The sequence below is a fragment of the Typopeltis vanoorti genome, chromosome 22, assembly GCF_054136105.1.
Source record: "Typopeltis vanoorti isolate ZY-2024b chromosome 22, IOZ_Tvanoo_1.0, whole genome shotgun sequence".
Classification (NCBI taxonomy): Eukaryota; Metazoa; Arthropoda; class Arachnida; order Uropygi; family Thelyphonidae; genus Typopeltis; species Typopeltis vanoorti.
Window position 1 is genome coordinate 25,979,874 of NC_143570.1, and position 25,606 is coordinate 26,005,479.

Genomic DNA, 25,606 nt, shown 5'->3' on the forward strand with positions numbered 1-25,606 from the left:
ACCACACCTGAGTTACTGTGCGCATATTTGGTCTCCCAGATTCCAAGGGGATAAAGAAGCTGTGGAAAGGGTGCAAAGAAGAGTTACAAAGATTATATGCAGATTATGGGATTTAGGTTATGAGGACAGATTGCGAGTATGTGGATTGCAGACTGGTTAATAGGAGAAAGAGGGGTGATAAGATAGAGTTCTATAAATTTTCGAATGGGTGTTATAGTATTTCAAATGATGAAATCTTTCATTATATGGAAGGTAGAGAGAGAACACGGGGGCATCCATGAAAGTTAAGGTTGTTCTCTGTCAAGAAAGGGGTAAGAGCTAGGTTTTTCTCCCAGAGAGCAGTGAGTGAGTGGAATAATTTGCCCTTAGGGGTAGTGAGTGCATCTAGTGTAAATGAATTTCAGGGAAGGTATGATAGCTGGGTTGGGTAATATACTGCCTCATAGCTATAATTTCTTTAGCCATAATTTTGTCCAAAACTAACCAAACAAACAAACAGAAAAAACAAGTAATTTATTTTATAGTTAGATGAAATGCAGATTTTAATGATTGGATTCTTAATGTGAAGTAATGTGTTAGTATAAATTTGAAAGCTTGGGCTAAATTATTTGTTTTCTAAAAAACATAAAAACAATAATGAATACATAAATTTTTAATCAGTAAAATCAAATTATAAGAAGGAATATATTGGGTTTATTTAGCCATAATACAATTAAAATTATCTGGCTGACTCGAGTGTGTCAGGCTGCTTAGATATCTGGGCGAGCACCAAAGCAATGGCAGACAGGCATAATAATACCAGTCTTTAAGAAGGGAGACCAGAAGGATTGCAGTAATTATCGTGGCATCTCTCTGCTCAGCTTGCCTGGGGAAGTGTATGCTAAGTGCTTGGAAAGACAGTGCAGGAGCATAGTTGAGTCCAAGTTCCATGAAGAACAATGTGGCTTTTGTCCTGGTAGAAGCACAACTGACCAAATCTTCACTTTAAGGCAAGTCTTTGAGAAATCTTGGGAATATGCCAAGAATGTCTACACATGTTTTGTGGACTTGGAGAAGGCATATGACCAGGTTCCTCGGGATAAGCTTTGGCAAGTAGTACAGGAGTATGGAGTGGATGGCCAACTATTAGCTTCCATCAAGTCCCTGTATGAATGCCCAGAGTTTTCAGCACAAAGTCTGAACCTTTCACAGTCTCCGTTGGCCTCCGCTAATGGTGTGTTCTGTCACCCCTCCTTTTCATAATATTTATTGACTGGATTGATAGGCACAGCCGAGGCAGTGAGTGTGTCAGAATTGGAAGATGTAGCATTGGACGTCTGCTTTATGCAGATGACCTAGTTCTGCTTAGCTCTTCCACAGATGACCTACAGCAGACCCTGGATAGGTTTGTAGCTGTTTGTGCAGATGCTGGAATGAAGATCATTGTGGCCAAAACTGAAACATTTGTGGTCTCAAGACAACCATCCCAGTGCACTCTACATGTAAGTGAAGTCCCAATGAGGCAGGTGGAGAAGTTTAAATACCTTGGGTCCATATTCACAAATGATGGAAAATGGGATGTAGAGCTAGATACTCGAATTGGCTTAGCAAGCTCGATACTGCGGGAGCTTGGCCGTTCAGTAGTATTGAAGCGGGAGTTAAGCCAGAAGGCAAAGCTGGCTGTCTTCAATACAGTCTATGTCCCCATCCTCACCTATGGTCATAAGAGTTGGGTAATGACTGAAAGAATGTGGACACGAATCTAAGTGGCTGAAATGAGGTTCCTTCGAGGGGTTGCGGGGCTAACAAGACTCGACAGAGTCAGAAGCTCTGCAATTCGGGAACCCTCAATACTCAACCACTGCTTCTCCGTGTTGAGAGATCACAGTTACGTTGGTACGGGCACCTGGTCAGAATGCCTCAAGAGAGGCTCCCTCAGCAGGCCCTCTTTGCCAAGCCAGAGGGTGGGAGGCCACGTGGAAGGCCAAGGACTCGCTGGATAGATTATATCCAAAACCTTGGGTGGACACGTTTGGGAATCCCACCAGAACACCTGAGCTTGGTGGCAGAGGATCGTGACCATTGGAAGTTCCTCTTGCAGCTGTTGCCCCACGATCCAATTAGGAAAGGTGGGCCTTGAAGATGTATGTACAATTAAAATTGCTCCTACTCCACAACAAAATCACGACATTCTCTACAGAAGTTCTGTTTCCTTCTCTTATATTGGTAGGCTTTCTCTCAAGATCACTAGCTCCTCAAATCTCATGACATAAGAGTGGCTTTCGAGTCTATTTTGACTATACAAGGTTTATTGCGTTCACCTAAAGACCAGCTCCCTTCAACAAACATCCTGGGGTTTATAATATTCCATGTTCTTGTGGCTTTTCTTACACAGGGCAGACATCCAGAAATTTGGGAATCAGACAGAAAGAGCATGTTGGAGACATCAGTAACAACAGTGAAGACAGCATGAGCCTAGTTTTTCATTTCTCCTACACACACACATCATGGCATTGAATGAAATAAGAGCTCCATGCCTTTCATAGAGGACAATTTCTCTGCCTGCAACATAAAAGAATCTGCTGTGGTTATCTGCTCATAAGGTATTCAATAGAAACCAAGGAATGATTCTATGTGATATTTGGAAATTGCTTATTAGATCTTTTTGCATGTCAGACTTGAACTTTACAGCCAACTATCATGCACACATCACTGAACAGTAGCTGACCTGTGCAAGCTTCTAGGCTCCATGTCTTTTCTGTTTTTAACTTATTGTAACAGTTCCTACATGTTTCAGTATTTTAGTAATGTTATGGTTCATGTTAGCCCTTTATTGTAATTTTTTTTGTTCATCCTAATCTTAACCCAGAAAAAGCTACAAGTATATGTGGCAAAACTAGTAGTCTATTTCATTTAATATGGCCAAATAAACCCAATATATTCATTCCTTCTTATAATGAAAACAGTATTTGTTTTCTATCATCATCATCATCATTGGAGTTATAACCCATCGCTAGGGTCTGGTCTTCTCAAGTAGATTCTACCACTTATCTTCACTTATACATTACTCCAGTGCAGTTACCCTCCAGTTCTGGATTCCAGTACTGCTGGGATCACTGCTCATTCCATTCATCCACCTCAATCTTGATCATCTATTAGGAAATCGATAGCACCCTGATAGTACTATCAGTTTCCTGATAAATCATGACAAATTCATCAAGTTGATTGATAATTCAAACACAAATGAAAATTTTTCTTTCTAAGAAGAAAAGCACCCTCTATCCCCAGGGCTTCAGAAATTGACTCACTACGGGTGAGTGAACCTTGTTCTAAATGCATACAAAATTATTGCCTTATTTTCTTCACATAATTTGCACTTTTTTTTTTTTTTTTTTTTTTCAAAACATCATCTCATTCACTATCAAGTTTTAAAAAATTTAATTTTATTTTAAGTCAGGAGATGGTATCTTATGAGGGTCTGTTGAAAAGATGTGATAATCACTATGAAGGAATTGAGGTAGAACTGTGTAACTTACACATTATTCTACATATTCCCCATGAAATGTTATACACTTGTTACAACGTTGCTGCATTATTTGCAATCCTCTGAGAAAAATGTCTTTCCCTTGTTGCAGAAACCAGTTCTCAGCTGCAGATATGACTTCATTATCTGCAGTAAACTTTGTTCCTTTCAAGGGTTTCTTTAAATTTGGGAGAGAAAAAAAATTTCAATTAATATTGAAAATGTAAAACATTACCAGAGCTTTATAAATTAACATGTATAAAAGAATTATGGGTTGTAAGCACAAATTCAACAGTTGGGGGGGAGTGAAGTCCAAAGGTCACGGAGCCGTACGCGAGGGAGCGACTCGCCCCAAGCAAACAACGTGACGTCAGCGTACATGCAATAAGCTAGGGAGAGAATGGATGCCGCGAAGGGTGCCAGTGCCCCCGTACTGGAGGGATTCCGATTAAGGCATTCGCGGGTCTCGCCAGCAGTATCTCTGCGAAAAGGGCAAGTTCAGCTGTCCACAGAAGGCCAGTTTCCTGTGAACCTATGATGCCATAAAGAACCATAAAGGAAGATAAGTAAGATAGGATAAGGTTGTATTGCTATCATTTTAGAAGGATATTGAATTTAATCTTATTGTCTGTCGATGTGTTAAAGTTCGCTTTTATATTGAATGAAATTAAGGATATGTTTAGAGTGAAGAATTGACAAATTATAAAGAGATTGTGAAAGATATGAATGTTATTTTGAGTAGTCTGACAGAGCTACGGAGTTTTAGAATAACTGTGATAATAATACATAAATGATGCATTAGAGAGTGTTAATATAGTTCTTACTTTGGATAGCTGCTACATGATATGTTATAAGTATAATAGTAGTGTTTGAATGTTTTATGCTTTGTATGGATCTCCCTTAAGATGGGATTTGAATTAATGTTATTAAGTGTATCTACTTTTGAGAATTAATAAACCTTGCTTTTGATTCTAACAAAGACTTTCTGTGATTTCTGGAATCCGATGCACCTCTTATAAAATATTAATGCGAACCTATGCGGGATATTAGAGAAGGGTATATTTTGGCCACGTCTACAGAGTTGATAGGTATCATTAAGTGCTGTCCTGAGATTACCTCTTGGTTATTAATATTAATAATCTAATAGCGCTAAGTGGCGCAGCGAAACAAATAAATTTCTTGGTGTTTTACGAGAGGTAAATCCCAGACACTGGTACTGCCTTGATCTCGAAGAAATTCCATTGTCCCTCAGAAGTACCACGTGATTCCCGATTGAGTGTATTACGGAGATATAGCACAAGGGTTGAAAATAGTTGTAATAAGAAAAAAGCGACGCAACAATGGGAACCAATTTACTTATTGGTTCCCATCCTTTAAATGCCATAATTTTTGTTTTTCAGAAGATATTTTCATTCCATATCTAACAGATTGTGTTGTATTTACAAATTATTGTTTTTACAATCATTTTACAGTTCTGAGTAAAAATTTGGTTTTGATCGTATCCGAGGGCCATAGGCTTAACTATGGATCTAAATTTAAACTGTTTTGTTGCATTATTCCAATGAGCATATAATATTTTTACTGAAGAGACAAAGATGTTAAATTCAAAACACATAGCTTTACAATTTATTTTCATGCAGCCCTGAAGAACGCTTGAAACAGTTGGAAAAGAAAGTGACAGAATTAATGGAAGAAAGCTGTCTTGCTGCTTATCGTAAAGAATTGCGATTGGTGAGACTTAGTTTTTTGTTTGTTGATTTTGTTAAAAAAAAAAAAAGTGCTACAGGTACACCACTTATTTTCTGGCAACAGATAGTTTGGCACCTCCTTTAGTCTGGACAAAATTAAGAGAGCATACTTGAAATTCCCACAATCACCTAAGAAAGTTACTGAACTTTGATAGTGATCTCTTGATTTTGATGATTCTTAGGTTAGTTTGCTTACATTTAACCATAGCTAAGGTTTAGAAGCAAGGGCCATTTCATAGTGATAATGGTATAGTGTCAAACATAAGCAAGTCCACATCCACTTGCACTGTATCAGCTTAATTCACATTTAATTTACATTTAATATTTAAGTTTTTAGCAGTCCATGATGCTTCAGAAACATACAAAAGATATAATTAGTGGGTCAGAGGTGTGTTCATGAATTATTATTATATGAACCTTTGTTGGTCTGGCAGAATGGCTAATCAGGCAAGGCACTGGTATCAAGGGTGCTGGAAATTAGTGGTTTACCTGTATTTAATTAAAAATTTTCTTAGACATAAATATGACATTATGGATCTATAACCAAAATGTTCAAATGGTCAGCTTAAAAGTAAAATTAAATGTTAAAAGTAAATTAAAGCTGACAAAAGTTAAAAAAAGTTTGTTGATATTTTTTTGGAGGGGGGGGGGGGGAAGTTATAAGTTTATAATTCATCTCATAGGTAATAATTTGTATAAAAATATGAATATGAACAGCCAAAATTCAGCTACTTAGATGTTTTGTTAGATTTTTATAGTAAATAAGGAAATAGTTCAAAATACACAATTTAGAAGTATGCTTATAAGTACTTCGTAAGTAAGCATGCCTTGCATATCTTTCTTTGAAGGTCTCTCCTGTCAATGGTATTTCGATGGAACATTTCACAAACAAGAAAAGCATCATTTTGTAAATCCTCCTTGCATACCTAAAAGTAGGTCATATAAGATTGTATAATAACATTACACCAGAGCAATATCTGCAATATCTTGAAGTGATGGAGGAGCAAGTGCTAGAAACTCTAAGGAGCTAGGGGCAAGTAGCCTTATGGTAAATACTAAGTTTGGGTACAGTAACAACTATTTTTCATATAAAATCCAGATGCTATCATATCCAAACCATCTAATCATAAGATTAGATGGTTTGGTTTCAAACAGCTGTATCTCAGTTTTTTGAAACTGGCATGTAAAAAGCTATTATGAGAGGGTATTAAAGAATGATAAATGACTCATTGTTTGTATTTATTAACTTTTTGAATGACAAAACGCAAATAATTGATATATATATATATACTGTAATTTACAGTTCATAAAAAATGTTCAAAAATTCCACCTCTAATCTCAATGCACTTTGCAACTCTTGTCGTAATAGTATGTTGTTCTTCTGAGGTTGTCTTGACTTTCTTTTATGAGGGCAGCATTATCCATAATGCATGTGATCAATTCGGCTGTTGTATTTACCTTTTCTTTGTATACTTTGCATTTCATCCATACTTATAAACCAAAATGTAAGGAAGTGGAGTCTGGAGACCATGGTGGACAATGAACAGGACCACTGTGGCTGATCCATCATTCAGGGAAAGTTTGATTTAGATATTGTGTCGCCTGATGGCTATAATGTGCAGGAGCTCTGTCATGCTCAAAGAACATACCATTCTCCAATAGTAGTGGAAGTTCGTTTTGCAGAAATTGTAGATAAATGGAACCATTTAAGATAAGATGATTTGGCAATTATTGCCAAATCATCTATTAAACAATTATTGATCATATACATCCCCCCCCCCACACACACACGTTTACAGAGAAGTGATGTTGGAAATTTGTGTCCACAGTGGTATGTGGATTTTTGCTAAATCACCAATGCCAGTTATGGGTGTTGTTGATACCGTGACAGATGAAAGCAGTTTCATCAATGAATAGTATTAATGGAATCGATTGGCAATTAGCATTTACCTACCAACAAAATTCCAATTGACTGCCTTCATCTCCTGAGAGAAGGTGTTGCATCCGCTGTATGTGAAATGGATACAAACGTTGCTCACGTAATGTTCACTATACTCTTGAATGTGTAACCGATACATGCAGAAATTCTTTGTGTGCTTGTAGTAGGACTATGTTCTACCAGCTAAAGAATGTGTTCTACTTCATCCACATTTTGTTCATTTCCATGTTTAGAAGAAATATGACTGCTGGGAACAGTACTGTTCCCAGCTGGGAAAACTATTTATTCAGAAAGTTGATCTTTCCATGGGCAGGATGGGATTACATTAAAAAAAAAAATCATCATCACCTAATCCAGCAGTGGCCAAATAGCGTATGGCCATTGTTGGAGATTAGATGGTGATAAAATATTTTATTTATTTTTTTATGTTAATAGTTTAAATATTTTTGGCATTTTTTTTTTTTAAACATTTCAGGCTTTGGATAAAGCGAAAGAGGCAGCAAGTAAAGAGAGAGCTCTGACAAGGCAGAGAGAGCAGTTAGCTGTTGAAAGTACACCAAATATGGATCTTACATACTCTGTAAGTTTTATTTATTATTTTTAATATTATCAGAAAATATGTAATAACCTAGACCTCTTAATGAATGCATTTCTGTGGATTGCATATTTTTGAATATACACATTATTGTCATCCTCTTTGTAGTATCTATTCAGTTTTGATAAGTGTGTTGTTATTCAGCATGATTTTAAAGACATCAAATTGTAAGCCATATACCCATCTGTATGTTTTGGATTCCTGTTCTGCCAAAGGAAAAATCAATTCCTGAAATATCACATATAAATAATAAAGCTCCATCTTAGACAAGGTTTACACCTAGATCTCTTTTCTGCATGGATAATATGAGGCACTCATTCATGGAATTGGTTGGAATAAGTGTACATGCATTTTCAAGGTCCTGCATTCTAACATCCCCCTCCCCACCTCTTCACTTCTCTCATTCTCTGTCAGAAAAGCTGACTAAAAATCCTCAAATTTAATTTTACCAATGATCCTTTGTGGAAATCTCATCATCATCAAATTCCTGACATATACCATCAAGGGGTGTACAAAATATGATAGTACTACATGAAAAATTTACATCATTACTAACTTCCTATCTATAATTTTCCTCCAAATCAGTCTGTTACCTGTCAAGACTCCGACATTATCAGATCTTGTATTTCGATCTTCTAAGGCACATTTTCTGTATCAATCCGCTTATGTCTTGGTCCTCCTCTGGGTCTTTCTCCTGCCAAATGGGCAAGAATATTTGTTTTGCTAATCTTTCCTTTCCCATTCTGTTTAAGTGACCATACCACCTCAGATGAACTCTGCTAACATTCCTGGATGCTGACAACATCAAATTCTTTCCTAATATCCTCGTTTTTAATATGATATTTCCATTGATGCCATTTGTTCATGCCCCTAATCTTTCTCAGGACTCCCATATCTGCAGTCTCTAGTCTTTGGTCAAGTGTTTTATTTCTGACCCAGCTCTCAGATCCATAAGTTAAAATTAGTTTGAACACTGTCTTGAATATAGCTAATTTAGTGTTTTGACTAATTCTCTCTTATTCCATATAAATTTATTCAGTTCACTTCCTACCATACAAGCTTTGTTGATTCTGTTTTCTATTTCCATATTTAATTTACCATCTTCACTAAAAATCATGCCTAAGTAGTTGAAATGTTTTACCTTCTTCTATATTTTCAATGTTTCTGCCTATTTTCATTGTCTTTGTCTTGTTATTGCTGACCTTCATACCATATCTATTACAACAGTTATTCAATTTAGTCAGGGAATATTGCAGACTTGTAGCAGATTTACTTAGAAGTATAACATCTGCATAAAGTAAAAAGCAGAGATTAACATCTTCAATTTTGATATCAGGTTTAATACTGCTTTCCTTCATAATGTGATCCATACAGACAATAAATAACAAAGGGGACAATGTATATCCTTGTCTGACACCAGATGTAACATTAAACCATCTTCCTGTACTTCCTTTAATTCTTACTGGTGACTTACAACTCCAATAAAGACTAAGTATTGATTGATATAATGTCCCATTGACACTTTGTCATATGCCTTTTCCAATGGATCTACAAAACTTAAATACAAATCTTTGTTATATTCCCATGATTTCTCAAGTATTTGTCGTAAAGTGAAAATCTGATCCTCTATTTGGCCGTGAATCCAGCTTGTTCTTCACCAAGCTTCTCTTCCACAATCCTTCTCAACCATTTCTCAAGTATACTTACCAAGAACACTCAGTAGAGAAATACCTCTATAATTCTCACATTGTTTTATTTCCCTTTTTATACTATGAGAGCTCTGCTCCAATCATCCAGAATTCGTCCCTCTGTCCAGGCCTTCTGGACTATGCAGTGCAGCCACTATAAGACTTTTATATCTTTATACTTGAGCATTTCTGGTCGAATATCATCTATTCCTGCTGCCTTTCTGCATTTCAGGCTTTTGTTGGCTTTTTCTACTTCAATTATGGATATGTATTCCTAACTGCATTCCTGTTGAGTGTTTTACCACTGTACTGTCATCACTGCTTGTTTCATGTAACAATTTTTCGAAGTAATCACTCCATACTTCAAGGATTAAAACCAATACAGGTCTCATTCAAGGAAGCGGATTATCACCAATACTCTTCAATATATGGAAAAAATTTCAAGAGAGTGGAGGAAAAACAAAATCATAGGAAATAAAGAATTAACCAGCATTTTATATATGCTGACGATCAAGTTATTTTTGCTGAAAATGAAAACCAATTACAGAAAAATCTACACATATTGAACAAAACAATAGAATAGTATGACATGAAATATATAAAACGAAATCAATAGCATTTCAAGGTAAAGAAATTAAAAGATGCAAACTAGTCATCCACAACAAAGTAATAGAACAAGTGAACTAATTTAAAAATCTAGGAAATTACATAAGCTCCAATGGAGAAATCTACATTGCATATAAAAAGCAAAAATTCCTAGCCGTCATTGGAATTTTGAAGAGACACTTCAATAAACAGATGTCTAGAACAACCCAAATTAAACTATATGAAATAATAGCCAAACCAATTGTAAAAATATGGCAGTGAAATATGGACTTGGGGGGGGGAACAAGTGGAAGCTGCAGAAATGAAGTTCCTAAGACTGCTTGTAGGCTATAAAAGAATAGACAAGATAAGAAATGAAGAAATAAGAAAACAATTATCCATAATTAACATAAGAGAAGACATCATAAACCATAGAAAGAACTGGAAAAACCACGTAGAATGAATGAGGACAGATGGCCAAATATTACCTGGAAATATAAACCAAAGGGACACCGATCAAGAGGAAGACCCAGGAGGGGGTTGGCAGAAAACCTTTTAAACCATTGAAAGCGTTAGAGGCAAATAATTGCCTAACACACAAAGCCAAGAAGAAGACTTCAAGAATATCTTTTTCTCCCATTTTATGTCACCTTCATCATCTCTAATTCCTTTTACAGCACTCTTTCCTCCATTTCTGAGCTTCTTTAACAACCTCCAGAATATCTTGTTTCCAAAGTCTTCCCATGACTTTTTTTAGCTAGTTTTACACAGTGTTTAGCTGACTTATTTGCCAGGAACTTTTGATATTATTATTATTTAAGCCTCCCATGATGAGTCTTTTGACTCATCAAGGGGAGGTCCTTCCTAGGAAACACAAGTCTATCAAGACTCATCATGGGAGGTCCCTCCTAGGAAACACAAAGTCTATCATACCACTCCTTAAACATTGACCGTTCTTGCTCTCACCACTCTATCAGGCAATGCATTCCATGGTTCAACCACCCTCCATCCAAACCACTCCTCACCCTCTTGCTCACAGTTTCCTTTCATAACTTCCAGGGATGGCCCATTGCCATCACTCCTTCCTGCTGTTCAACCAAGCGAAAGAACTCCCCAGTGTCAACCCTGTAACCACCTCTCAACAGTTTAAAAGTCTTAATCATATCACTTCTCCTTCTTCTATCCACCAAACTCTGCAGTCCACATTCCCTCAGCCGATCCTCATAACTAACATTGTACAGTCCTGAAACTGTCTTTGCTATCTGCCTCTGTACCTTTTCCACAGTTAATTTATCCCCTTCAAATCCTGGGGACCAAATCTGAGAACAATAGTCTAAGTGTGGTCTGATCAGGGTCTTATACAACGGAATGATAACTCTTTTATCTCTGCAGGTCAGCGTCCTTCTCATTATTGCTGCAATCCTCTGTGTTACCTTCACCACCTTTGCAATATGTCCCTTGAATTTCAGGTTTCTATCAATCATCATCCCCAGATCTCTTATCTCCCCTACTTCCTCCAGTACAACTCCTCCAACAGAGTATGCAGAGTCCCATTGATGTGTCCCAAACCTCAAGACCTTACATTTTGCTGCATTAAACCAATGACCCCATTCATTTACACACCTGTCTAGCTTATTCAAATCCTTTTGCATGACTACCATGTCTGCACTATTACTAATAACCCTTCCTAGCTTCACATCATCCGCAAACAACTGAATATCCCCCTGCAATCCACTGACAATATCATCGATATAAAGGTTAAACAATATAGGTCCCAGTATACTGAGCCTGTGGGACTCCACTTGTAACCCTCTGACTCCTTGAAACTGCCTCACCATACACAACTGTCTGATATCTATCAGACAGCCAATCCCGAATCCAGTTGACCAACCCGACATTCAAACCCATGTGCTGCAACGTAAATGCCAGCTTATCATGTGGCACCCTGTCGAATGCCTTCACTGAATCCAAGAAAATGGCAGTATATGCCTTTCCCTCTTCTACTGCTCTTGTAACTTTATTATAAAAGGCTAGCATATTACTAAAACAAAAGCGTCCCTTAACAAATCCATGTTGACTCTCACAGATAACATTACCCTCATCTGCCCATTGTTGTATATGGTCTCTAACTAATTTCTCCAAGATCTTAACAACTACTGACAACACACAAACTAGCCTTTAATTAGACACTTCCAATCTGCTACCGCCCTTATGCAATGGCAGTATCTTACCTTCTTTCCATTCCCTGGGCAACTTTCCCATAGCCAGACTTTCATTGAAAAGCCAGGTCAAAGGAGCTGTCAGTTCCTTAGCACATTCTTTCAAAACTCGTGGTGAAATACCATCCAGTCCCACAGCTTTACTGACATCCAGAGTATTCAGTATTTGGAACATGTTCTTCTCCTGCACCTCTAAACCTCGAACATACCCTATCCCTCTAGTATTAAAATTTACTCCTCCAGGATGAAATACACCAATAAAGTGTTAATTGAACAATTCCACTATGTCCTCTGCATCAGTCTATTCCCATTTTTATCCCACAATGTCATTCTTCCACAATCATTTCTCCTCCTACTGGCCACATAGCTAAAAAATTCCCTAAGATTTTCTTTGGATCTTAGGGCCAATCTCTTCTCATATTCCAGTTTCACCTTCTGTACCATACTAGTCACCCTCCTGGCCTGTGTCTTATATTCTTCATGTATCTGCTCTTCACCTGTCTCTTTATATCTCTTCCATAGCCTCTTTTTCACATGCAGCTCCTGTTTAATATTGTTTGTCCTTCTTCTTCACTTGTGGAATACAGCTTACTATTGCTGCTAACAAATATTCCTTCACAATTTCTCCAGCACTAATGATATCGCAGCCTTCCAATTCCTCCCTCCATGAAACTTCCCCAAGTTGATGTCTAAGACTATTATAATCACCTGCCTTATAATTCCACATATGTGTTCCCGTCTCTTTGATACTCTTGCATGTCTATTCATCTTCCAAGTCAAAATCACATGGTCACTCTCTCCAACTGGTGGGAGAGATGTCATCTCAGTTATTATCAATTCTTCTGATGCTATGACCAAATCCAAAACTCTTGAACCTCTTTTCCCTCTATTACATGTTGCTTAAGATATTTGTCCCTCAAGAATTCTAGAAATTCCATTCCCTTATTGCTACATGCATCTTTCTCTCCCCAATTTATATTGCTGTAGTTAAAATCTCCCATAACAATCATTCTTCTTGCACTTGCCAAGCTCAACTGCCTAAACATCCACTGTGCTCCTTGGTTTGTAGCAACACCCCACTAAATATCCCATCTTGCCTATCTCTACCTCACACCTTATGCTTTCAAAATCATTAGTGTCACCTGCCTTCCAAAGCCTCCACTCTTAGAGGACATAAGTCGTCACTTATCATAAGCAGTACTCCACCACCACGCTTTCCCTTTCTATCCTGCCGAAAAATGCTGTACCCTGCTACTTCTATTCCTGTTATTATATCCTCTTCTGTCAACCACGTTGCAGTGATCCTAATAATTTTTGGCCAGGCTGATGCTATCAGCGCCACCAATTCCTTTCCTTTATTCTGGATACTCCTGGCATTAGTATAAAGCATAAAAATGCCACTATTTCTATAATAGTGGCATTATCCCCTCTAGACTCCACTAAATATGCTTTCTTCTTTTCTTTCACTGCCTCTTTAACTTCCTGTGTCCACCATGGAGTTGCGATTTTTCTATCCTAACAGACAACCTCATCACATGCCTCTGGCTGAATCAATCAATGTTTTCTTCAGGGCTTGCCACTGAATCTCCAAGGTTATTCCTGTTCTCAAACTCTTTCATTTTTTCTTGAATGTTTGTGTATTTTAGTCTACAGTTCAGATCTGAGAGCTGCTCAACTTTTATTTGCTTTAAAACTTTCTTACATGTTCTTCTTTTCAATATGAAAATCAATTTTATCCTGCTCAAGACTAAATGGTGATCGCATCCCATTCAAATCCTCTGTACACTCTAGTGTCCAGCACCAATGAGAAAACATCACTATCAACAATAACATAGTCAATGAGGCTTTTCTTATTCCTTGCTTCTTCTCTCCATGTGAATTTGTGCACATTTTTATGTTGGAACATTGTGTTAGTAATAACCAGTCCATGTCCTGAGCAGAAATCCAACAGGTATTGGCCATTATTATTAGCTTTGATCTTTTCTCCTAATTTTCCCAAAATATTTTTGTATGTCTGACAGTCATTTCCTACTCGATTTAGATCCCCAAGAAGGACCAACTTTTCCTTTTTCATTGTGTCAGTTGCTTTCTCTAATGCCTCAAAAAATTCCTCAACTTCTACATCAGTAGAACTTTCTGTGGGACCATAAGCACACATAAGTCTCATTGTTTAGTTCCCCATTCTGACATTTGCCCCCTTCACTGTACTTGATATTGCCTGCCATTCAAGATTATTAGCCTTGTATTTAGTGTTGAATACTATGGCTACTCCTTCTTTTCCTTGATTGTCATTGCCTGAATATAACATTTTGTATTTATTGCTCAGAAAGATCTTACCAATTTTTGTCCTTTTTATAAGACTATTACACTTTTTTATATAATCTTTATCAAGTAGCTTTATTTGTGTCAGTTATAAATCATGTTAACGAGACACGCACATTGTCACGCACAATACCAATTTTTTGTATGATTTAGAACCATCGGTTATAACCTAGTCTGTAACCTTCATTTTAGCTTACTAGTTTGTATTCCCTGAGGATGCCAATAGAAACAGATTGGCAAAACATGTAGGAGGATAAAATAAAGCTACTTGATAAAGATTATATAAAAAAGTGTAATAGTCTTATGAATAATTGTCAAGAAAAAATTTAACATTTTGTCTTTTTTGTTTCAGTCACCCCTATTATGTTGATCTGGTACTTATCTATTTCCTCAGCTACCTCCATTTCTTTGCCATTCAGGCTTCTTATGTTGATAGTACCGATCTTGAACTCTGGTGATGTTGAGTTGGAGTGTGTTTTAGAATTTGTTACAGTAGCTAACTTTTCACTGTTTGCCCTGGTTCCCTTGCAAAAACAACAGGGGCCTTGTTTAAGAAGGCAACACCCTAGCCTGCATGAAATTCTGTCATGTTATCTCATCATTTTATATTTTGGCTTAACCCAATAAGAATACAATTTGGGCGGCTAAATCCCAAATTACCGGCCCATCCTCATTCATTCAGTATCCAGGTAGATACCTAACAGGGTGCACTACGACAAGATGAGGATTGGACATTAGATCAGAAGCTCTGGTCGGTTCTCCACAATCCTTTAAAATCTATGTGGAGGTCTCCTCTCAGTTCTACAGCTTTGACCTTTAAGCACCCCTTCTGGAAATCTGTCTTTATTAAAAAAAATTGCTTTATTAGGCACATTCTAACCTTCTGCCTGCATCCTCCTTTCCATAAAAAAAGATGTGTCGTGAAATGAAGGTAACTACAACATATATGGAAGAGAGTGAATCAAAATGGTGAAAGATGGTCTATAATTTTGTTACTCACATCCAGAAGATTGTAAACCTAAATTAAGCTTGCCAAGAAATTCTTGTTTAATGCTTTATCCATGTGTAAACAAATAGCGTTTGCACGTGAAGTTTCTTCATGACTGGGCTAATGACTTAACATCGGTTACCTTAGCAGGTTGCAAACCTATAATACATATTGGAGATGAACCAAGGATTTTTTTTTCTATTTTTATTTATTTTATGTAATTGTTTTCTGCATTTTCATTATTTTTTACATAATCTGGAAATCCTGCTCCAGAGATAAAATATGAAATTTTTTGCAAGCCACTTCAGGACTCCAATATTTGGGGATGGGCTAAGGATTTTTTATTTTTATGTATTTTTATTATTTTCACTCTCAGGAAAAGAATCAAAAATTTGATTAAACTCTTGAACAGCCTTGGTGGACATCTTTTGGAAAACCAAAACTTAGATAAGGAACAAAAAAGCAGAAAGAAATGCTTTCAAAAAACTATAAATTGTTGTGATGCATTATGTTCAAATGTTTGGGTCAGAAAACTAGAATTAATAATCCAACCAAGGAAATAATGTCTAGAAATGAAGATCACCCCTCCAATATTCTTATAATGCTAGATAACATGAACACGAGCAGCTTTGTGAATGTTGCTTCAGAAGATAGTCGCTGAGAGTGGAGGTTTAGAAAAGGGAGTTGAGTAGTGATTACAGTTGAAACTGATACAGTTGAATCTCTTTATAGTTTTATACAGTGAATCTCCTTTAGAATAGCATTATACCTAGGGGACTTTTTTGTGGTAGTTTATTAATGAGAATGAGTTTGCTGGACTGGAGTTGATTGCAACTGAGAGTCTAGTAGGAAAATTTGTTGGAAATGTACTTCCAACAAATTTTCAGGAAATATGATCATGTATATTTATGAATTGGATCTGTACCCAGTGCATAAATGAATGGATTTTAAATTCACTAAAACTTTAGATTTAAACAAAATAGGTTTTTAAAAAAATTAATTCAAGGAGAATGCATTTCATTTATTAATAAATATGATCACAGGTTGCCTGCATTTGAATATAACTCAAACAGGCTTGCATGTGATTTGTGATGACATCTAATTATGATGTGTTAAAATTATTTAGGGCAGCGTTTTCCAAAAACTTTCGGTACCTTCATACTCCTTTTAAAATTTTATTTATACCTATGTGTATATCCCTTCTCAGGCAAAGGTGATTGGGAAAAGTTATAATAATATTTCATTCAAAAACAAATAATTTTATAATCATTTTTTAATAATTTTATAATTATAATTTAAAATAATTTTATAATTATAAGATATTTATTTGTTATCATTTGCATTATAATAAATTACAAACCTGTGAAGCAATTGTTGTTTATTATTTTAACGGTATAATAGAACACAGAAACTAAGTAAATAATTAATTTATTAACTTGATGCTGATATTTCGCTGGTATTATAACCAGCATCTTCAGAGCACAAAAACACTGTTTGTCACAATATGAGAGACTAAAACAACATGGTGTACTTAAACAAAATTGTAGCAGCAACACAAAGACTAAAGTCCTGATTTTGGCGCCCTCTATCTAAAAAAAAAAAAAAAAAAAAAAAAAACCTATCATATATTACTAGAGTCCTAGAAAAGTGCTAGTTTTTTCTTAATATGACTGTCTCCCAGATCTTCAGCAAGTTAATACAGCCATATTTGTTGAGATTTGGAGTGTGTTTTAGGGCTTCTGTCGCCTCTAAGAACAATCTCTCTGATTTATACGGGTTTCTGTGTAGTACTTTTGTGTTTTTCCAGTTGATCCTGTGTGCAGGGGTATCCAGAGCATGGTCGGCTAGGCCCGACTTCCCATAATGATAATTCCGGACGTATCGTTTATGTTCGCTGATGCGGATATTCACAGTTCTTCCTGTTTGACCGTAGTAGGCTTGATTGCATGAGCAGGGTACTTGGTAGACTCCTGGATGTGATAAAGGAGGAATGCTGTTCTTGGGTGAGCGGATGAGGGTGGCTAATTTGCTACATGGTCTGAATGTAGTGCGTAGTTTATGTTTATTGAGAATTCTTGAGATCTTTTCGGATGTGCCTTTAATGTAAGGGATGGTGACTGTTTTGTTGTAGTTCTCTGTGGTGGATGGTGGGAGGGGTTTCTTAGGAGTGTTTAGTATTTTGTTTATTTTATGTGGATTGTAGCCGTTGGCCAAGAAGGTGTGGCCAACGGCTACAATCCACATAAAATAAACAAAATACTAAACACTCCTAAGAAACCCCTCCCACCATCCACCACAGAGAACTACAACAAAACAGTCACCATCCCTTACATTAAAGGCACATCCGAAAAGATCTCAAGAATTCTCAATAAACATAAACTACGCACTACATTCAGACCATGTAGCAAATTAGCCACCCTCATCCGCTCACCCAAGAACAGCATTCCTCCTTTATCACATCCAGGAGTCTACCAAGTACCCTGCTCATGCAATCAAGCCTACTACGGTCAAACAGGAAGAACTGTGAATATCCGCATCAGCGAACATAAACGATACGTCCGGAATTATCATTATGGGAAGTCGGGCCTAGGAGACCATGCTCTGGATACCCCTGCACACAGGATCAACTGGAAAAACACAAAAGTACTACACAGAAACCCATATAAATCAGAGGGATTGTTCTTAGAGGCGACAGAAGTCCTAAAACACACTCCAAATCTCAACAAATATGGCTGTATTAACTTGCCGAAGATCTGGGAGACAGTCATATTAAGAAAAAACTAGCACTTTTCTAGGACTCTAGTAATATATGATAGTTTTTTTTTTTTTTAGATAGAGGGCGCCAAAATCAGGACTTTAGTCTTTGTGTTGCTGCTACAATTTTGTTTAAGTACACCATGTTGTTTTAGTCTCTCATATTGTGACAAACAGTGTTTTTGTGCTCTGAAGATGCTGGTTATAATACCAGCGAAATATCAGCATCAAGTTAATAAATTAATTATTTACTTAGTTTCTGTGTTCTATTATACCGTTAAAATAATAAACAACATGTTCGACGAACACATAAGTCTGTCCACACTGTGAAGCAATTTTTAATTAATGATTGAAATTAAATGTTTAGTTATATAAATCCAATGTAAACACATACAATATAAACAAAAATGATGAAATTAAATTTTCAATAATAAAAAATATGAGGCAAATGAAATTGTATCTATTGTAAAAAAAAGTTCGTTTGGTGAAATCTGGTTAACATCAAACTAACTTCTTCTTTGTATTTAATGCTAAAAATGCCTTCACTAGCATTATTTAGAAATTTTTGTCATGAAAAAGTGTTACTTTAGAGAAATACAATATTCCCCTTACTATGTGTGTGCAACATACATAGAGTGCAGACTTATACTAAAGACGTTTTAACTCCTGCCACAAGAAGAATAATCAACTTCAAAAATGTCTGAATATATAGCAGGACACATCATATACCTGATACACAGTTTTTTTTTTTTTTTTCAGGTCCAGAAGTACAGTAAACTCAGCTTCACCCACAAAACCTGCACATCTGTCATAACTTGTGACATGAATACAATTAAACATGTATAGATGCTCACACAAATGGTGAAACATTTGCTCCAAACTGTTACAAATTAAGATACAATATTCCAAAATTTAAAAGAGAAAGTGCATGCTTTGAACTATTTGAATTAAACTTTTAATGCAAATGGTTTTTGATCATGCAGTTGGAAAGTGATCATGCCTTCAACCAGATGTGGCCCTAATGAAGGTCATGTGACACATGTCAAGAGACACCTTTTTTTGTTTATACTTTCCTTTAGATTTTTCAGTTATTGAAAATTTCTTATCTGCAACAATATAGCAACACTTTGAATATTGAATTTTAATCAAAATGAAAAAAAAAAAAAAAAAAAAAAACAGTGACTCATACCTCCTCTTGTGCTTTCCCAAATTGTGGTATGCACAATTTGGGAAACACTGATCTCGAGTAATCCTTAAATGTTATTCCTTTTTTTTTTTTTTTTTTTTTTTTTTTGGAATATTTTAGATTCTCTCACAAGGCACATCATAAATTTATAAAAATGTGTCATGATGTTTGCTTTGCTATAAATACATTTTTTTTGTTGATTTCCTTTTTTCCCCACTAAAAAAAAAACTTAATTTTATTTTAAAATTTTGACATAAATTCCTTTCTATTTGTATAATTTCAGTAATTGTAATGTTATTATAACTAAAATTGAAGGCTTGTACAAAAAAAAAAAAGTTTCTATGTTTGTAATAGAATAATTCCAGTTCTTGTGAAATACCATACCTCCAAGGAGGTATGGTATTTCACAAGAATGTTCCATGATATTTATTTAAGAATAACCTTTTAGACATTTGAATACCTTCAGCTCATAACCATATTTAAAGTAAACTAAGTAAGAAAATAGCATTAATAAATAAGCTTCTTGGAAATGCTGCTAATTTTTGATGAGCAACAAACAATTCTTTGTAATAAAGAACAGTAAACAAACATTTATGTTTCACATATTATATTTCATTTCCATCAAAATATTGTGTTGGTGGTTTATTGCTTAACTGCTTTCAACTATTTCAGGAATTTAAAACATGAAATCAGTGAAGTTTTAAATGTTCCATGAATTTATTTTATACACTTGTAGAAAGAAATTAACACATTGTCCAAGTAATTCTGAGTTAAAAGACTACTGCTTCTAAGGATTATAAAATAACTATTAAATGTTCCTAAAAGTGAGTAATATGACACAATATGAGAATTCCTAAGTTTATTCACAAAGCAAGTTTGATTTTTTTAAAAAAATCAAAACTTTCAGTTAAAATACAATGTTCACAGATGCATCTTTCAAATAGAAGGATATTTCTCTGTATATCACATCACTAGAGATGTGCAAAATTGAGTATGTATAAAATTGAAAACTTTCTCAGAGTAGCTACTTTTTATCTTTTGAACTTGTATTATAATTGCATAAGTCAAAATTATAAGCCAATTTCAGTCTTTCAGAAAATACACTGCATGTTGCTTTTATTGATGTAAACTAAAACTTTATTCTGTCTGTAATAAAGCCTTCCAGATGGGTCCCTTAACAGTCAAAGCTAGATATTTAAGAAGGGCTTCTGCAGCTTGTAAGGAATATGGAGAACTGACTGGGGTTTTATGATCCAATATCCAATCTTGCCTTCATGTGCATCCTGTTATTAAGAGGCTACCTGGATACCAACCAAACAAACAAGGAAGGAAGAATTTTGTATTGGTTTAAACTGTACACAGATATGATGACACAGTATGATCAGATATTATGTCATCTGTGTGGCCCCTATCTGGTTTTTTGACAAGAAAGAGAGCCCTTGGTACAAATTCAGTCAAACAGAATTGCAGATAATTGTGTTTTCATAAATGATGTTATCAAGAGGAAGACTAAACAGATAAGTTGCTTTTGAATAGTAACTTAAGATGTTATATTTGGGCAGTAGTAATTATCAGAGAGAAGAAGGGGTAGTTAAAGTGTTTAGCACTAAACATAAAGTTAAACTTCCCAAATGGCAAGCAGCTTCAAATAGTGTGCTGTGAACATATTTCAGATTGTCACATGCCTGAAGCCCACAGAAAGTTTATTTAGGGAAAGAGTAGAGGAATTTTTTGATCAGTCATATAGAGAGAGAGTATCTGACATAAAACCTGAAAACATCTGGTTTTTATTAGAGATTTAAACAACAGAGTAGAAAATGAGTCAGAAATGTAAAATTCTTGGGACAAAATTTGGAGAAAAGAACCAAGCTGCTAATACTACTGAGTATGTGCTGAATTTCTGTTTAGAATATGGATGTCATTAATAGCACCATGTTCTAGCATAAATATATGCATAAATTTATATGGAAAGAACACATGTGCATGCACGTGTACACACACAAGGAAAAGAAAATGTTATTTCACTATCTTATTGTTGATAATGACATCTTCACACTGATTGAGGATACAAAAGTAAACATGATATTTGAAAATGGGCGTGATCACCATTTAATTACAAGCAGGATAAAATTGAGTAACATATCAAAAAGGAAGAAAATAAAAAAATGTATGAACGTTTTAAAAAGAATCATTTATATATTAACAGTTGAAAGCTAAATTGTAGATATACAGATATTACTATAAAAAAAGTAAGAGTTTGAAAATGAAAACAGAGCCAAAAATCTTACACTTGTGCAAAATTCAAAGAAATTATTGATTAATTCAGTCATATTCAAGGGGTTACCACATGCATATCTAGATGTAGATCACTTACACATCAGATGTGAATTTACTTGACCATATATAGACAGATCCTGACCACATAAACTCAGTTTATGTAAATTTGGACTTAAGGAGATCATCCTGAAAGGACCAGGGAAAAATATGAATGAATGGTTTAAAGTTGATGGATTGCATTTGAATGGGTTTGGTGTTGGGCATTTAGAACAGCTAATGTTTTCTGAGAACGTACAGAGTTAAGAAGTTAATATAGTAAATGATCAGAATCTACTTGTGAAGCAGGATAGCACCACTAAACGGATTGTACGACAAGAGGAAGATGGATATGAGGTTGAAGATGTGGTTGTAGCAGCACAAGGTGATGGAATACATAAGGGTGAGGATGAGACAGGTAAGAATGGAAATCAGGAAACTGTTTATTATTAATAACATCCTATCAACAGTTTCACTCCAAATTAGTCTGTTACCTGTTAGGATTCCAATACTGTAAGAGCTTGTATTTCATTCTGCTAAGATACAGTTTCTTAACCAGGGATGCGAGCTGGAAAATATTCCAGCATATATTGACTAATTATTTAAATCACATTTGCTTTTTCCACAAGAGGAAAATGTTATGCAAACTGAATTATATTTAAGATATATATCTTAAATAATCTTCAATTTTCAAAGATTATCAATATAATCTTTCAACCCATACAGAATTATTCTATTTCACAAAGAACCATTATTTATAAGTTATACATATTTTTTATTTGTTACATTTTAAGAAATTAAAAACCACTATATTCAAAAAATATCCCCTAATGTACTGCTGCTCACAAATGCTCACGCATATGCCCAAGTCAAACACACAGACACTTGCTGTGCATACATTCGCCATTGTCATGAGAAACATCATTTTCATTGTGTACAAACATCAACAAAGTGAATCAACTGACAAATGAATGCTATTCTTTTCTCTCAAATTTTGAAAAGTTTAGTAAGAACTAAAATTAATTTTTGTTTACATGTTATTTTATAATTTTCTTAAGGAAGCATGGCCAAATGCATAGTTAAATAATATGTAAATATTAATTTATTATTTGTAGTAATCCTTGCCATGTCAAAAAGACACCAATAGAAAGACTATTATGTTGATTACGTTTATGGAAGTTTTTTCGCTTGGCTATGCTACTAATTATATATTGGGTTTTATCCTTTATCCAAGTGTTAGCAAACAAAGTTTGTGCCTGAAGTACTTTCAGGACTGGAGTAACTCTTGATAAAGGTGGTGTAGGTTCTCATCACTTGCCTTAGTATCTCCCATAATGCAAAGCACATTTTGCGGACATGTATAATGCTATGCATTAAGGGAAGGGCCACTATCCAGACTGGTTTCGACCTTTATTGAGGTGCTATTTAAGTAAAGATCTCTCTTAAAATTAGGTGGTCCCCAGACTACTCCCTGCAAGTGACCGAAGGACCGTCCAACTCAGTGGTGGCTCCACTTAGTGACAGGCTCACCCCACCACCAAACAGAGCCATAATCTCAGCGGTGACCCCACTCAGAGACAGGCAAAAACCTATCCCCAAGCAGAGCCATAATCTCAGCAGTGGCCCCACTCAGAGACAGGCAAAGACCTAACCCCAAGCAGAGCCTCTCACATCTCAGGGAAAGCAACTACTTCTGCACAAAAGCACATCAGTGGGAGCCAGACCCAGAGATGTGATACTAAGGTGGAAGTGATGGAGAAGTCATATTTACCTATACGAGTTGTCAAAGGGTGTCACATCCTATTATTAAAATTCTCTGGAATAGAGATAAGTTTATGGAAGTTTTTTTCACTTGGCTATGCTACTAATTATATATTGGGTTTTTTCCTTTATCCAAGTGTTAGCAAAAAATGTTTGCACCTGAAGCACTTTCAGGACTGGGGCAGCTCGTGGTAAAGGTGGTATAAGTTTTCCTCACTTGCCTTAGTATATCCCATAATGCAAAGCACATCTCCTTACAGACATGTATAATGCTATGCATTAGGGGAAGGGCCACTACTCAGACTGGTTTCGACCTTTATTGAAGTCTCATCAGTGGGAGCCAGATACAGAGGTGGTGATACTAAGGTGGAAATAATATTTACATATTTTGCCCCAGTACTGAAAGTACTTCAGGTGCAAACTTTGTTTGCTAATACTTGGATTAAGGATAAAACCCAATATATAATTAGTAGCGTAGCCAAGTGAAAAAACTTCCATAAACTTATCTCTATCATAAACTATCCAGAGAATTTTAATGATAGGATGTGACACCCTTTGGCAACTCTTATAGGTAAATATAACTTCTCCATTATTTCCACCTTAGTATCACCACCTCTGGGTCTGGCTCACATTGATGAGACCTTAATAAAGGTCAAAACCAGTCTGGGTAGTGCCCCTTCCCTTAATGCATAGCATTATACATGTCTGCAAGGAGATATGCTTTGCATTATGGGAGATATTAAGGCAAATGATGAATTGCCCGAGTTGCCCCAGTCCTGAAAGTACTTCAGGTGGAAACTTTGTTTGCTAACACTTGGATAATGGATAAACCCAATATATAATTAGTATGTTGATTATGGATTTACTTGTGCAACAGAGAAAGACGGTACTCAAAGACCACAATGCATTTTATGTTCCAAAATATTTTAAAACTCCAATCTTAAACCGTCAAAGTTGTTAGAACATTTCAACAATCAGCATGGTGGTAAAGCTGCAGGACATACACTTAACATCTTGAAATCTAAGAAGGCACAATTCGATAACAGCGGTACCATTAAAAAATTTGACTCTGCGATAGTTTAGAAGCCTTTGCTAGAAGCTTCTTATCAGATGGCATATCTCTGCATAAAGAAAAACAACCCTCATACAATAGCTGAAGAATTGGTGAAACCATGTGCATTGGAAATTTCAAAAATTGTATTAGGTTCTGAAGCACACAAGAAAATTCAGCAGATTCCATTATCAAACGATGTGATTCGATCATGAATTCAAGACCTCAATCAGGATATTTTACTGCAAGTAGTACAAGATATTAAAACCAGTCCTCTGAAATCAGTTGGACGAGTCAACTGACATTGATAATTGCAGTGAGTTATTTAGTATTTGTGCGATACATAAAGGAAATTTTGGAAGAATTTTTATTTTGTGATCAACTGAAACTGACAGCAAGAGCAATTGATGTTTTTAATCACATGAAAAACTTTTTCTTGAAACATCAAATACCAATGGATGTGATTAGCTCAGTATGTACTGATGGTGCATCTGCGATAATAAATTTAGTTTAATCCTTTATCCAAGTGTAAGCAAACAAAGTTTGCGCCTGAAAATATTTTTCAGGACTGAGGTAAGGTGGTATCATACCAGGCAACTCAGAGCAAAGGTGTACCAAGCTCTCAGTGCACCTGCGATGTTAGGCAAAAATTCTGTTTTTTTTTGCCTATATCAAAAAAGAAGTACTGCAAATTACAATAACACATTGCATGTTGCACTGCCATGCACTTGCATCAAAAATTTTGCCAGAGAACTTAAAGAAATATTTAGTTACAGCAGTAAACATAGTGAATTATATTCAAGGATGAGTGCTTAATCATTGTATCCTTCGTGCTTTTGGTAAAGAAATTTGATTGGCCTACTTAGCAGATATTTTCGCTCACCTAAATGAATTAAATATATCATTGCAAGGGTATGGTAAGAACATAATAACATCTAGTGAAAAATTATTTGCT

At 35.7% G+C, this 25,606-nt stretch overlaps 1 protein-coding gene across 1 annotated transcript in view; it reads left to right on the top strand.

Annotated features, from left to right (window-relative positions):
• The window catches only part of nompB (intraflagellar transport protein 88-like protein nompB), a 277,618-nt gene that overhangs the window by 65,858 nt on the left and 186,154 nt on the right, over positions 1 to 25,606 (top strand). Inside the window, exons 7-8 of the mRNA XM_090412432.1 lie at positions 5,143 to 5,233; positions 7,665 to 7,769. Of these exons, the coding sequence (XP_090268558.1) occupies positions 5,143 to 5,233; positions 7,665 to 7,769 (196 nt within the window). The remainder of the gene's footprint in view (positions 1 to 5,142; positions 5,234 to 7,664; positions 7,770 to 25,606) is intronic.